General features: G+C 38.0%; 1 protein-coding gene across 1 annotated transcript in view; it reads right to left on the bottom strand.

Moving 5' to 3' along the window:
- Window positions 1-12,188, bottom strand: part of duox (dual oxidase) — a 23,322-nt gene continuing 11,134 nt past the window's right edge. Inside the window, exons 15-33 of the mRNA XM_039695165.2 lie at window positions 11,317-11,430; window positions 11,030-11,232; window positions 10,764-10,949; window positions 10,448-10,661; window positions 9,621-9,714; window positions 8,662-8,822; window positions 8,506-8,572; window positions 8,337-8,420; window positions 6,475-6,653; window positions 6,102-6,332; window positions 4,445-4,544; window positions 4,309-4,358; window positions 4,055-4,182; window positions 2,560-2,713; window positions 2,064-2,296; window positions 1,157-1,315; window positions 909-1,064; window positions 589-717; window positions 1-378 (exon numbers count right to left, since the gene is read on the bottom strand). Coding sequence (XP_039551099.2) covers window positions 256-378; window positions 589-717; window positions 909-1,064; window positions 1,157-1,315; window positions 2,064-2,296; window positions 2,560-2,713; window positions 4,055-4,182; window positions 4,309-4,358; window positions 4,445-4,544; window positions 6,102-6,332; window positions 6,475-6,653; window positions 8,337-8,420; window positions 8,506-8,572; window positions 8,662-8,822; window positions 9,621-9,714; window positions 10,448-10,661; window positions 10,764-10,949; window positions 11,030-11,232; window positions 11,317-11,430 — 2,765 coding nt within the window. The 3' untranslated portion in view covers window positions 1-255. The remainder of the gene's footprint in view (window positions 379-588; window positions 718-908; window positions 1,065-1,156; window positions 1,316-2,063; window positions 2,297-2,559; window positions 2,714-4,054; window positions 4,183-4,308; window positions 4,359-4,444; window positions 4,545-6,101; window positions 6,333-6,474; window positions 6,654-8,336; window positions 8,421-8,505; window positions 8,573-8,661; window positions 8,823-9,620; window positions 9,715-10,447; window positions 10,662-10,763; window positions 10,950-11,029; window positions 11,233-11,316; window positions 11,431-12,188) is intronic.

A 12,188-nucleotide genomic window follows, 5' to 3' on the forward strand; every position in this document is an offset into this window, starting at 1 on the left:
TCAAAAATGTAATAATACTAAATTTATTGATCATCCATTACAGAAATTATAACATATGTACTTTTGCATTCAGACGGAGAGAAAAAAAAGCTTTAAAAATGATTAATTTAGCATAACTAAAGATAATCAATTTCTTTGAATGAAATGCACCCCTAATATGTTTGTTCCTAAAACTCATTTTTGATTTGATGACTGCTTTGACCTCAACATGTTGGCTGGAGAACAGCAAGAAAACTCATTAAAAGGAATAAATGTCTAGAAGTTCTCATAATGGTGAAGAAAATGTGTCTGGTCTCGTTTGTTCATTTGTTGGCAGGCCTTCTCAACATTCTTAGTCAGACCGGGAGGACCACAGCTGAACACGCCAATCTTTTCCACCTTTAAGCAAGAGTAGAAAGAACCGCTCAGAAATTGCGTATGCGAGGTTGATATAACTCCCACATTGATTACATTTGAAATAAAATGACTAACCCTTCACATGAATCCATGCAAATCACAAATATTTACTAATACTGGATGATAAGAAAAATGTAACGGTGTAGAGTTTAACGATAAAGCTGGTAATGATCTAGATCTGGTCTTTCTGACCTCTGGATGAACTTCCTGTAGCGAGCTGAGAAAAGCCAGAAAGGGGGGGCGACCGAAGTGTGTGATGGACCGCAGGCCGGTGAACAAACTCCTGTTCCTCACCTTCTGAAAGTGCCGCTCACAAACATACTTGAAAAGAGAAAGAGAAACAAACGGATGTGACTTCATAGCTGTTCAGCTGCCATAAATTATGTCACAGTGGTTCAGTGGAATGGATTATGAACGGATTTAGTCATAAACTCATTCTCATATGGGCCCTATTTTTACGATCTAAGCGCATGGTCTAAAGCGCAAGTGCACTTAGGGCCCAATGGGTTTACCAGCATGGTGGTGCGCAGATCGAATTTCTCAGCCAGCTGTGTGATGTAGATGTGCACTGACACCAGTTCCTGGCCGTCCATGTCCTCCACCTCTCTGATGATGTCAGACACCCACTCGAACTGACGCTGGGTCCGCGTCACCCAGATAAAATACACCTGGAGCCGGAGGACACGCGTCTTTTAAATCTTCAACCAAGAAACGTTTAAAAACTGTATGTTTAAAAAAACAAAAACAAAGGAAACTGTACCTTTTTGCACTGAAATTTGACCTTGACGGAAGATTTGAAGACCAGGTCTTTTAAGATGGAAGCGAAGGGTGTGACTCCGATCCCAGCACCCACCAGCACTGACACCTCATAGTCCGTCCACTCCTGGTGACCCTCCCCAAATGGCCCGTCCAGATACAGCTGTGTGTGAATTGTCGTTTTATGAAGATAATGAATAATAATTAAAAAAAAAAACTGGCAAGTTTAGTTAAATTGAAACCATATAGTTTTACATATATATTTATATATACACTCTTAGAAAAAAAGGTACAAAGGCTGTCACTGGGGCTGTACCTTTTCAAAAGATACACTTCTGTACCCAAAGGCTGCATATTGGTACCTTAGTGGTACATATTAGCACCTAAAATGTACATATTAGCACCTGAAATGTACATATTAGCCCCTAAAATGGACATATTACCACCTAAAATGTATATATTAGCACCTAAAATGTACATATTAACACTTAAAATTTACATATTAGGACTTAAAATGTACATATAAGCTCCTGAAATGGACATATTAGCACCTAAAATGTACATATTAACACTTAAATGTACTTATTAGCTCATGAAATGGACAAAAGTTTACCTTTTGAAAAGGTACAGCCCCAGTGACAGCTTTTGTACCTTTTTTTCTGAGAGTGTGTAAAAAAAGTCACCACACATAACATTTATAGTGTAATTAGTACTCTCAAACGATTAATCGCGATTAATTACATCTAACATAAAAAATATTTATATATACATATATATATATGTGTGTGTGTGTATACTGTATATATATATTTGCACATACATAGATTATACACACACATATATTTACAGACTTTTATGCGATTAATTTATCCACATCTATTTAATCCAAACATAAACTTGTACATCCTTGCCTTGGGATATCCTCCAAGCTCCTGGAGATTCTCAGGGGTGTAGGCCTCTCTGAGTTTGCTGGTCCAGGGTCCCACTGCACGGATATGAAGGCTGAGGGTCTCCTCGTGGGGTGCGGAGGTCAGGGTGAAGGGGTGGTACTCATCCGTGCCCAGCGCCAGGCATGCGATACGTACCCAATGTCCCGAGCGATAGACGAAACCTTGAGGACGCTTAAACTCCAGGTATGTTACATCTGCCAATTCAAAGGAATTGAGAAGCGCGTTTGTTATCATAGTTAACTCGGGATAACATTTTTGACAACAAAGATGTGATAAGGACACTTGTTTGTGCAGGTTTTATATCGTTTTGAATTTGACTCGAGATTCCCTGTTGTAAAACGCTGTATGATTTCACAGCCAGAGCAATTAGGAGTACAGCACATGACAGAGCACTGTGTGAGTGCCCTGGGAGACTCGCAGATAAAAGAGCTTTGTGCTGAGGCTGAGTGTCGTCTACCTGAGGGCAGCAGCTCGGCTTTCACCACTGGGATCTCCACCTTCTTCCTGTTGAGGCTGATGAGCTTGTCCAGGAGGAAGAGGAGGCCCGGAGGGATCAGGTAGATGTGGAAGCGGGGCTGCTGAAGGAGGGCGTAGCTGCCATGGATTACCATCTGTCACAGGAGACGAGAGAAACAGGAAGTCAGATGTGTCTTGAAACGAAATGAAACAAAACAAAAATCGAACAAATAAAATAAAATTAGCTATTGTTGCGGTTTCTTTTTATTTCAAAATCTTTGAAACAAAAAACGAAATAAAACAAATCAACCAAAAAAAAAACCAAACAGACGAAAATGAATCATTGTTGCCGTTTTGTTTCACTTGACTTCAAAACTAAAAATAACATTCTCAATCTTTTTAAAAACAAAACAAAACAAACAAACAAATAAAAATATCATTCCCATTGATTTTAAAAACAAAACAAACAAACACATAAAAATAACATTCCCAGTCGTTTTAAAAACAAAACAAACAAATAAATAAAAATAACATTACCAGTCATTTTAAAAACAAAACAAACAAACAAACAAATAAAAATAACATTCCCAGTCATTTTAAAAACAAAACAAACAAATAAAAATAAAATTACCAATTGTTTTAAAAACAAAACAAACAAACAAATAAAAAGAACATTCCCAGTCTTTTTAAAAACAAAACAAAGAAACAAATAAAAATAACATTCCAAATCGTTTTAAAAACAAAACAAACAAATAAATAAAATTAACATTCCCAATCATTTTAAAAAACAAAACAAACAAATAAAAATAACATTCCCAATCGTTTTAAAAAACAAAACAAACAAATAAAAATAACATTCCCAATCGTTTTAAAAACAAAACAAACAAACAAATAAAAATAACATTCCTAGTCTTTTTAAAAACAAAACAAACAAATAAAAATAACATTCCTAGTCTTTTTAAAAACAAAACAAACAAACAATCAAAGATAACATCCCCAGTCTTAGTTTTTAAAAACAAAACAAACAAACAAATAAAAATAACATTCCCAATCGTTTTCAAAAACAAAACAAACAAATAAAAATAACATTCCCAATCGTTTTAAAAACAAAAACAAACAAATAAAAATAACATGCCTAGTCTTTTTAAAAACAAAACAAACAAACAAATAAAAATAACATTCCTAATTAATCTGCGTTAAAGATGATTTACGTTGTGTTGTCTTAGTAATGTCAAGTTGTCATGACAAAGACACTGACAAGTTATGATGTATTGGTTTATGTCAAGGTGTCATAACAAAGACATCTTAAACATTTGCAATGACACTTAATGACAGTTGTCAATAAACATGCATAAACCCTCCTTCATATTCATAACATATGTCATGTCATGGTTATGAAGGTGTCATGTTAGTCTTCTGAACACCCCTTCAAGTACAGTGTTACCCATTAGGTTTCTCAGTACACTCTGACACTCATGAAACTAGTGGTGCCTCACCAGGATATAGACGAGCACATAAAGGTGGTGTGTGATCCAGAATCCTCTAAAGCTGATGCGTCTGAAATGGTGTGAAGCGAAGACGTACATAAAAGCAAAAATCAACAGCAAAAGGACCCCAGTGAGACCTGAAAGAAGAAAAAAAAATCCCCAGAGGTTTACAAAGAACACACAAAACATACATCCACAAAAATAATACATTCGGTCTATTAATTAATCACTGGTTATAAACAACTTTGAATATGAAGCCATACCAGGAACTGTCTTGAAAAACCAGTAGGTCCACTTCAATGGAAGCTCAGACCTGCAAATGATCATTTTTTTATTTATATATTTGAATTATATTACATTATATACCAGTCCAATAATTAAATCAATAATATGAATTACCCATTGTTGGAGAACACTCTAGGAAACAAGCAGGCAAGAATGCTGAGGTCACTGATGCAGAAAACGTAAAAGTTGACCACATGACCCAAACTGTGAACAACTGTAGCACAAAAATAACTTTAATAAAGAAAATATTTAGTGACCAAATAATTATGAATGCATTACACATCACTTTGAGGAAGTTACAATACACAGTGGAACTTTGAAACCTGATCCTTGAGTCATATTTGCCATAAACTTGACCATGAACCATGATTTGGTTCATGCAACATACAAATTGTTAAAGCAAAAATATGGTGAATACAAGTTCCACTGAATGGTTTATGTGGCACACAAGGAAGTTTAAGGCTACGTTCACACTGCAGGCTGAAACGACCTAATTCAGTTTTTTTTTTGCCCCTATGCGACCTGTATCAGATTTTTTCATGACAGTCTGAACGACACAGCAACCCAGGCCACTTGGGTATGTGGTCCAAATCCGATATGTATCCAATCTTTTGAAATGCGACCTCTAGGTCACATATATCCGACCCGCACGTCATTGCACGCACGCTAACTCCAACGCGTTTCCTCACTGTTATGGGCCGCTGCAGACGTGTCTCTTCCACATTGTTGTGCATGAACGCGTTCATATACTACTGCCTGATGAACATTACAGTGAACACGTTCATTCTGGTGTCTGTGAACGTGCGCGCTCTGTCAGTTTAACTTCGTAGAGTAGGGTGCCAGATTTCTATAGAGCCTTCCTGGCTAAAACACGTGTAAACATGCCTTAAAATATAGCGAAAAAACACCCAATCTGGCAACACCAGCCACCAGGCTGTGTCGCACCATGGCCGCCGGTGACAAAGCAAGGAGCGCCGAGGCACTATCAATTAAACGGGGTTTATGACGAGGTCAGTGAGGATCGGAAAAATCTTACATTTATGTGCAAACTTTGCCCGTCGATAAAATAATTGTTGTCTGTGTTTGTATGTGGGCTGTGGCAATAATAATAGGCAAGGCAAGGCAAGTTTATTTATATAGCACTTTTCATACACAGTGGCAATTCAAAGTGCTTTACATGGAAGAAATTAAAATAATCAAAAGAAGTCAGAATAATTAAAACAGTTTAGAATAAAAAAAAAAATTAAAAAAAAAAAATCATAATAGTAAAGATAAAATACTCATTCCAAAGGTTAATGACACAGTATCGAAAATAAAATATATAGTACAGTCGGACGAACAGTGGCACAGTGCTCATTCAGTAAATGCAATCAATATAAATAAAAACAGTTAAAAGTAAAAATAAAATAAAATAAAGTAATACCCCTATCTGAGATGGAAGAGATTGAGCTGGTTTACGGTGCTACTGGACCTCTAGCCCAGGGACGTAGAGCGTCGTACGTATAACCATGTAATAATAAAACAAAAGCTCGCAACAAATGGAAAAAAAAAGAATTATTCCGCAAAGTGACGTCGTTGACCGTTGATTACTCTTCTCCGCATGCGGGTCACTTCTGGGTCATTTCACGTTAACACAGGAGATCACAAAAGGTCGCATTTAATCGGAAATGTGAACGGCCTTGCCAAAAAATCGGAATTGAGCATTGAGCGCTGCAGTGTGAACGTAGCCTAAGTAATATTAAATGACGTTTTGCACGTAGAGGGAATCGACCTGAGAGGATGACCGCAGTTACAGCCATGTGGCGGTGGAGGTCAATGGCCGCATCGAATGGGATGTATCTGTTGAGGAAGGTCTCCCTGCACACGGTTATCAGGTTACGGCACACGGATAGGAGCATGTAGGGAAACAGGAAGGAGATGGCGGCCGCAGAACCTCGAGACACAAGCACGCCCACCATGGAGGCCTCCGGGATGCCAGTGGCGTGGGCCTGTAAACCATAGTCTAAAAACATTGCTATTGGTTTGCAACCGTTAGTGTGGAACTCCAGTGTCAAAAAGCATGACCAATCCAACATGATCATAATAATTGACAACTAATCATTCAGAGGCCTTATTCGACGGCGAAAAGAGATGGTGACACTTACAGTAGCATCTTTCCAGTGCTAGTCCAGCTGTGATCCCGTACATGATGACTACGCAAATGATATGCCTCCTGTAGTTTTCGATGAAGCGCTTGAACTGCTGGACCCATTTCTTCACTGGGTTTCGGTTGTAGCGCTCTCTCTGAGGACTCGCGTACACCTTGGCGTTGCTTTGGCCAACTCTGGGGAAACTGGACATTTTAATAACGTGGCAAAAACAACATTTAACATAACTTTAAAAAAAAGGCGGTAACACTTTACTTGAAGGGGTGTGCATAAGACTAACATGACACCTTCATAACCATGACATGATATATGCCATGAATTACATGAATTGTTACCAAAAAAGGCTATATTGGCACAGTCTTTCAGCCTGTTCTGACTCGGGTCACTATATGTAACAGATTTGTGATTTTATCGTTATAGTGTATGTGTATTTTGCTATTTGGTAGGTTAGACAGACAGACAGGTGGGTAACTAACTAACTAACTAACTAACTAACTAACTAACTAACTAATAGTTTGATTCTAAATTGTTTTAAAGGTATAGCGGAGGATTTTCTTTTTCCGGGTGGGTAGTCTATACTATTGGTCCACCTAAGTGTCAATCATTCTGGTTATATGTTTACGAAAGGCCGTCGTACGTGCTCATCAAGTGTGTATTATGTCGGAGTTACAGTTTCAGCCATTCCTTTGAAAATGGCTGAGGGTCGAAAGAGAAAAAATGTATACGAAGTGTATGATAAGAAGAGAAAGGCCACAGAATATAGAAACAAGACCAGAGTGATTTTGAGTGAATATCACACGTTGGCGTGCGCTAAAAGCACAGGTTGGGCTTCTCACTGATGCCGCAGTCGCGAAGATTCTACTAGACAGGTAAAGTTTGTCACGCTATTTGGAGAAATCCATTTAAAATCACTAGTAAAAGTTAATGCAAGCTACTTAGCAATGCTAGCCCTGGCACAAGTCATGCACCGCATAGACACGGTAAACATCTCAGTTTGTCTAAAGTAGCCCTTTTGACCTAATGGTAAATATCATGCTGAAATATTCTAAAACCTTGTGTGTTTATTATTACACAAATGCAACAAGCTACTTCTCCATTACATATGCAACTATGTATAAAATTAACGTATTAATACCTACGTGTTAACAATGAGACATATCAGGTTAAGGACCAACGTAATAGCATTGCTTATATGTTGCCATGTAACGTAATTGCGATTTGCAAAATAGTTTCCTCAGAACGTATTTCGTGTGATAAAGGGTCGTACATATCATGTCTTGAGTCCTCGGTCTCTCAATCGATCAGTATAATAAGTAAATAAAACACGGAAGGGCATTTGACATTTTGTCTTTTTTATGAATGTTTTTGAGTTAGTTTATAATTTGCAACATAATTGTGTAAGGCGTAATAGGCGTTCGCTCTCGGGAGCAAGAGTGTTGTGTTTGTGCACGTGCAGTTTTTTTTTAAAAATGGAGAGGGCTGGGCTTCTCTATTTTATTCTAAACTGTTTTAATGATTCTGATTTCTTTTGATTATTTTAATTTCTTCCATGTAAAGCACTTTGAATTGCCACTGTGTATGAAATGTGCTATATAAATAAACTTGCCTTGCCTAACTAGATAGAAAGTCAACTCGAGAAGATGATGACGTTTGAAATGAAACCTGGCGGACATTATGTCACAGAATGGCATCAGTTCCCACAAATACTGATTGCCACATTTCACGATAACCAACAAATGACGGGTTTCACAAAGGCTTAAATCTAACACCTAGCTGAGCTCCTAATGACGGTACACATGTCAGAACATGTTGCATAATGCAACACACGCTCTAAAATGACCACGGCAGAGATATTATACATTGACGTCTTGGTCTGCCTTTGACGAAGTTCCTGGCCTTGCTCCTCCTCAGCGCTGCGAGGAAACTCTTCCACCGCTGAAGCACTGCAAAAGAAAAATCAGCTTGATTACGGAAAACTCATATGGTGCTTTTTAAAATCAGTACAATGTATTACATTTTTTTCTTTACCTATTTTTCTTAATGAAAGACACTCGCTGTTGTCTGGCTAGTTTTTTCTTACCAAGTACTTCCATTCCTGAGAATACATGCACAGCAGTTTCAAAGAAAAATACCTCTGTGTTGAGTGTAGCTAGATCAGAGCCTAATGAAAAATATATCCTTCACCTTTAATATTGAGCTGAGCGGAATGGTCTCGCAGCAGAAAGTGAAAGTCCTCCCATGAGAAGGATTCCTTGTTGTAAAGACCAGCGTCCTGAAGCATAGCTGCTATGCCATCCTCAGCCTGACTCTTAGATAGAGCACTTCCAGAGATATCAATGAAAGACCTGCACAAGAAAGGAGAAAATGCATCCAGCAGAAATAACTTCATTGATTTATATCATCTGGATCTCAAAATTGGATATCATCTGAACCTTAAAGGGATAGTTCAGCCAAAAATGAAAATTCTGTCAGTATTTACTCACCCTCATGTTGTTCCAACCCCGTAAGACACTTGAATTGAAACTTGCCGGCCTCGAAAAGTTATTAAAGACATCGTTAAAATAGTCCAAGTGACTACAGTGGCTCAATCTTAACTTTATCAAGCGACGAGAATACTTTTTGTGTGCTAAAACAAACATAAGTAACGACTTTATTTCAACTATTCATCTCCTTCTCTTTGGGCCTCTAGTCAGTTAGACGTCACACGTACTGTAGGCTTACTATTGGCCGACGCTGGTCGTGTGTGATGCGTGTGACTTACAACAGATCTTAAGCTGTTAAACTAGAAGGAAATTAATAGTTATTTATGTTTGTTTTTTTTGTTTGATAAAGTTAAGATTGAGCCACTGTAGTCACTTGGACTATTTTAACAATGTCTTTAATAACTTTCTGAGGCCGGCAAGTTTCAATCCCTCAAGAAGCCTATGGACTAGTATAAAGGAGTGATCCAGCTCTCAGATTTAATAAAAAATATCTTAATTCATGTTCTGAAGATGAACAAAGGTCTTACGGGGTTGGAACAACATGAGGGTGAGTAAATACTGACAGAATTTTCATTTTTGAGTGAACTATCCCTTTAATGTCCAGGCGATTATTGCACAAATTGGTAACTTTTTTCATCAAGGCTAAAAAAAACAACCGACCTGAGTAAGGAAGTGAAGTCTTGCTTGGACAAGAAGCCGTCTCCTTTGATATCATGGACTGAAAACAGAAGCTTAGACTTCTCCTCTGAAGTTCCTGAATTTGCACGCCAAAAACATCAGACATTTGAACCCTCTTATCAACATTACATTCTAACAACATGACTAGGTAACTTTATAACACTGCAAAATTACAAAATTGTTACATCCCAACAACGTAAGAAGGAATTTTGTAGCATTTTAACATTGTAACACTGTTAGAATGTCACATTTTTGCAATTTTACACGGTTGTTACAGTGCGACTTTAAATTCTACAAAATTACCTTGTCACATTGTCACATTTATAGTTTTACTACGTTACAGTGTTACAATTTCACAATATTAAAATGCTACAAAGTTGCCTTGTTACACTGTTAGGATGTCACATTTTTACACTTTACAATGTAACAAGGCAACTTTGTAACATTGTAACATAATAGAACTATAAAATTATAATATAACATCCTAACAATGTGCCAAAAAGGTAATTTTGTAGCATTTACCATAGTAACACTAACACCAACACTGTAAAACTGCAAAAATGTGACATTGTAACATTACACTGTAAAATTGTACAAATGTAACATCCCAATCATAGTAATACAGTTTAAAATGGGACAATTGTAACTAGATCCTAACAAGGTAATCTTGTATCATTGTAATGTAACACTGTAACATTGTAGTTGTGTTAACTTTGTAGTTGTGTAAAATGATATTGTAAAACATTTTTGGACCTGAGGTGATAAGTCACACTAAACTACCATTTAAAAGATCTGAACAACAACCTCACCTGTCATAAAAATGACAATAACATCCAGGAACTCCTGAAAGGAAAGGTATCCGTTACAGTCCTTATCAGCCAGTGTGAACATAGACTCTACAAAGAGCGAGTCAGGCCTCAGACCGAACACTCTGGCAAATTCAACTCGGGTGAGCTCACACTGTAAAGCATCTCGGGTCCTATTGCTCAAGTCTCCTGCATCACTTTTATTAATGTCCAAGACCTGGAGTCAAAAAAGACATATAAGATGCTACCTCTCAACTAAATTGTGACACATTGCCAGTGGAATAAGGACAAAATGACTTGAAAGATAGGTAACATATACCTTTGAAAAAGCATGCTTGAAGAACGTCTCCACAATCTGTTCCCTCTGTTCTCTGGTCACTGCGTCTCGAAGGATTTCTTTCTCACTCATTTCCGTCACAGTTAGACTCTGAATTCTGCCGTCCAGCTCAGATCTCATGTGATTTAAGAACTCTGACCTCTGACCAACGTCCTCAAAGTACAAAACCTTTCGGCCAGAAATCCAACTTAATGCCTCATTGAGCATTTGTTGCATGATGACAGCAGAATAAACTACCAGATTCTTACCAGATCATACTCTTTGGGGATCTTCAAGAGTAGAGCACGATGCTGATGGTCATTGGGTATTATCGCTTTCAGATGTTCTTGACTGCCGAAGCTGTGAGAGCTGAGAAGAGAGCCGTTCTCATCAAAGGTCTGGAATACTTTCTTCTCGTTGAACGCAAGAATGACTTGTCGGGGTGCCTTATTGTGCCCCAACCACTCTTTGGCTGAACACAGAAGTGAAATCAGACACCAAAAAAACCCCCAGAAGTTAATCAGGCCAACATGAAACAGCGGGTGATGTTACTGACCAGAGGTTCCAAGAGCAGGTTCCTTGTGTTTTTTGGGACCTTTGACCTTCTTCTGGAATCGTCTGTATCTGGCTGTCCGAACACGAGCAACCACACACGCTACCATGTAGCTTACTGTCGAGAGATCAGAAAAAGCATGTGTGGAAAAATGCTTGGGTTCCATGTAGCAGGTAACTTGTGGGAGTTTTTTGGCAAATACAATTCTCTGAGGTAAATACATGAAATTGTAATTCAATTATAGTTTAAAGGTGCACTAAGCAATTTCTGAGAAACGCTGTTGATATTTTGAAATCACCAAACGCAATTACCCAAAAGGACCACACCCCTATCGTGAAAGTCCCGTCCCTAAATTCAAAAACACACTATGCAGTACAAGCCCCTCCCCCCTCATGAGTGGACACGCCCCTTTCTGCTGATTGGCTACAAGTGTGTTTTGGTGCTCGGTAGGGCTGGGGTAAACGATTATTAACTAAGCGATTAGTTGGGCGATTATTTTATCGATTAGTCGACTAATCTAATGACTAATTGGACGACTAATATAAAGAATATTTTTTCTGCTGCTCAATTAATAAAAAAATAATACAAAAAATACTAGCATACTGAATCAAGATACTATAAGCTGGCTAACGTTAGTCTAATGTTATCTATTTGAACACCATCATTATAACTCTACAACCGCCAAAACCGTGTTATTAAAATATTTTTTACAAACATTTTTTATCATAGAGAATGTTTAAATATTAATATCAGCTGAAGAGGGAAACGGAGTCGGAGGCGGAGTTCACCTACTGATCAGAGCGCGTGCTGACACGGAGTAAAGCCTTGTTTATACTCGACACGTCCGCACGAGCGCGAATGTGCGCACGGCAAAA

Source organism: Pimephales promelas, chromosome 25 (assembly GCF_988280905.1).
Source record: "Pimephales promelas chromosome 25, fPimPro1.hap1.1, whole genome shotgun sequence".
NCBI classification, from domain to species: Eukaryota; Metazoa; Chordata; class Actinopteri; order Cypriniformes; family Leuciscidae; genus Pimephales; species Pimephales promelas.